The sequence below is a fragment of the Onthophagus taurus genome, chromosome 2, assembly GCF_036711975.1.
Source record: "Onthophagus taurus isolate NC chromosome 2, IU_Otau_3.0, whole genome shotgun sequence".
Classification (NCBI taxonomy): Eukaryota; Metazoa; Arthropoda; class Insecta; order Coleoptera; family Scarabaeidae; genus Onthophagus; species Onthophagus taurus.
In genome coordinates, this window is record NC_091967.1 from 30480010 (window position 1) to 30483155 (window position 3146).

At 29.7% G+C, this 3146-nt stretch overlaps 1 protein-coding gene across 1 annotated transcript; it reads right to left on the bottom strand.

The window, feature by feature from the left end:
- LOC139432767 (tudor domain-containing protein 7B-like) lies at positions 1–2377 on the bottom strand. The gene is made up of 4 exons (XM_071201531.1): positions 2138–2377; positions 1885–2082; positions 931–1828; positions 1–866 (listed from the first exon to the last, which is right to left on the bottom strand). The coding sequence occupies exons 1-4, from the start codon at positions 2138–2140 to the stop codon at positions 814–816; spliced, it is 1152 nt and encodes a 383-aa protein (XP_071057632.1). The 5' UTR covers positions 2141–2377; the 3' UTR covers positions 1–813.
- Between the last annotated feature and the right edge of the window lie 769 nt (positions 2378–3146).

Genomic DNA, 3146 nt, shown 5'->3' on the forward strand with positions numbered 1-3146 from the left:
TTTATTCAAAAAAATGTATTGCACAGTAAAAGAACTAATAGAGTACAATGAAACGTGTTTTTGTGACTCATGTCATAATTTTAATATGGTATACTTGCTTTGCTTTATTATATACTCTATAAGGACTTAATTTTTGTTGTAGTATATTTAAAATTATTCCATGAGCCGCAGATTATCTTAAATATAGTGATAATAATAAATAATAAGAACACATCATAAAGAAATTAATATTAATACTTAAATATAAGAAAGAAATAAAGGTTTAGTCTAATGACAAACTGTAAAAAGTAACTAAAAAATGTATCCCTATCAAATAAATCAATAACGCAAACAAAAACAATACTTTTTTTAACAAAAATGATTAAATGAATGAAGAAATAAAAATAACTACTGCTGATTTTTGGGGGGTAGTCGATGTGGGAAAAGCAAATCCTTGAGCGTCAATTGGAGTACCATAATATTCAGTTTGTCACATAACAAAATAAAAACTCATCCATAACAAACATTTAACGATTAAAAGAATACTTATAGTCTTAGTTAAATACAAAAAAATATTTTATTTTAATACAAGTTAAAACTAAATTAAATATTCTGATCAATGTATTTAATATTGAAACCAATTTAATCTAATTCATCATTGTTATTTGTAAAATAACAGTCAAACTCTTTAAGAAAAATATAATGTTATATAAAGCCCTAAACACCTCTCTTATTTGATTAACAGGAAAAATATCGACTTTATTACAGCTGCTTGTAATTATGTTATTGCTTAACATGCCAGCTTTTAAGTCGGAGGGGATTTTATTCAAGTATTTAATATTTATCATCGGTATCGATGACAATGTGTAAAGATGCCGGTCCAAAATCTAATCAAAAACAAAAATTAAATTCTTTATAAAGCACTTTTTTAATTCTTAAACAAATACTTACTATGAAAAGTAATTTTTATTTCATTTTCTAATGCCGATTCATCGTTCTTTTCTTCAATTTCATTATTGCATGCTTTTGTTGTAGTGTTTTGATTTAAATCATCAAAATTAGATTCTGTTGAATTCTTTTCTGGTATCATTTCTGTCAAATTTATTTCATTATCATTTAAACTTCGTTTATTTCGTAATGGTGGATCTTTTTTATCCTTTTCAGTACCATGTTCAAGTTTTAAATTTAAGTCTTTATCATAAATTTGAAGATTTGCACCTACTAAAGGTTTACAAGCAAAAATTGTTTTTAAAGCTAAACAAAAATGATTAATCGATTTGTAACCATAATCGCTATAATTCAAGTCCTGCTTAAATTTCTTTTTATATAATTCTGTTAATTTTCTACTATGTACACCTTCGGGATAATTACGAATTAATTCTTTTAATCGATTCTGAATGTAATATGGCACATTCTTCTTTAATGTTGTAGAGTTGTTTTTGTTATCGTAATTTTTTGGTATTGCACCTTTAGATGTTAAGGCAATTGGGTTAACTCCGTTGGAAATTTTTTCTTCTACCGTTGAAGGATTTTGAATATTTTGTGATGTTGATGGAACACTTTCAAATATTTTGTGAGGCCGACGTAGACTAGGATATGATAAAGTAGGAATATGTTGTACATTTGGTGTGGTATTATTTTGTACTGTTGATGAGACATTTCCAATATTATTATCCGGGCTTTTTCTTAAATGAAATTCTTCCGAACGCCTCCTTTGAACAAACGGAACTGATTTTTGTTCCGTTTGTGGTCTTTTTGGAGATCTATGTTTACGATCTAAACTGTATAAGTGGGCAGATTTTTGACTGACGATTAAACAAAGCTCTGCATCATAACCTCTACCATTCACCTAAAAATGACAATCCAGTAAATACAAAGTTGAAACACCATAATAAAAATACTTACTATTAAACGGTGTGGTATTGAATGTAAATACGACTCAAGAGTGCAATATCCTAATTCATTAAACGGAATTCGATATCCATTTAACTCCTTAAATTGTCGGTCTAAATCTCTGATGGTCATCCGACGCCGCCGTGGATTTGAGATTAGAACGCTTGATATAATTGCCTCTAGCTCTGCAGCTTTACTTTTAATGTCATCCTACAAAATACGTTTTATTATATTCTTTGATAATACATTAATATTTTTATCATACCATTTTATTGTATTTTATTTCAATAATGCTATAAATAGGAAATAACGTGGTAAAGCCCCTGGAAAGAAGAAAAACAAGGTCAATAGGTGATACCAACCTATATTTCAAATTTTTGGTTGTAAATTGAACAAATATTATTTTTGTTTATTTAATCTTATAAAAAAGAAAATAATAGTACATTACAAGACTAGTTTCGTAAGACACGCTTGAAATGCACGAATTCAAGTTGAGAAACGAGTGGCGAAGCCACGAGTTTTTTAATGCATGAGTGTCTAGTAAGTTTTAGAAACGTGTATTTATGCTATTTTTTGTAATTCGTGTTTTTATCTTTTTTTTTAACAAAAATAAAATAAATTTTGACAATGTGGGGGATACGTACGTAGCAGTTGGTAACACTTGAAAATAGAAATTTGAATTGAACAACAATACAACAAAATGTATTTACATGAAAAAAATGTTTCATGTACACCTCCCGAAATAAGAGAAATTCCTCAGAGTTCAATGTCCTCATCATTGTGGACCTTGTATTCGATGGTAAAAACATGTTTAAACATCCATGGAAAAAATTGTCACATTGACAACTAGAAAAATTAATGACTCAATGTTACCAACTTGAACTGGGAACTGAATCGGATGCTGTAAGGGGTCTCATTACAGCACCCGTTTGAGTACTGTAATACCTTTCATTACCGTCGCGAATTACAAAATAGTTATTTATGTACCAAGTCGGCAAAGTGATGCGTTATCGAACGAGTCTGAGTTTGCGAGTCGAGCGAGCGAAGCGAGCGAGGCGAGTAAACAGGCGAGTTGGTCCAACCGCAAAATTTAACGATATGAAGATATTCTAATTTACCAATATTATGACATGTGTCAAACGATTTGTTTTGTTAATATACCTCGGTAAAGTTAAACTATGTATCAAAGGTCTGTAGTATAGTGGAGAAGGAAGTGCGCTTTCATACAGAAGGTACCGGGTTCAAATCCAGCTGTTCAACGGCATTTTTTTCAA

Bases quoted from the DNA above. Each gene is read 5' to 3' on its own strand.
- LOC139432767 (XM_071201531.1), bottom strand. The intron at 1,829-1,884 runs GTAAGTATTTTT...TGTCATTTTTAG, and splicing joins CAATACCACACCGTTTAATA to GTGAATGGTAGAGGTTATGA. The intron at 867-930 runs GTAAGTATTTGT...GTTTTTGATTAG, and splicing joins AATAAAAATTACTTTTCATA to ATTTTGGACCGGCATCTTTA.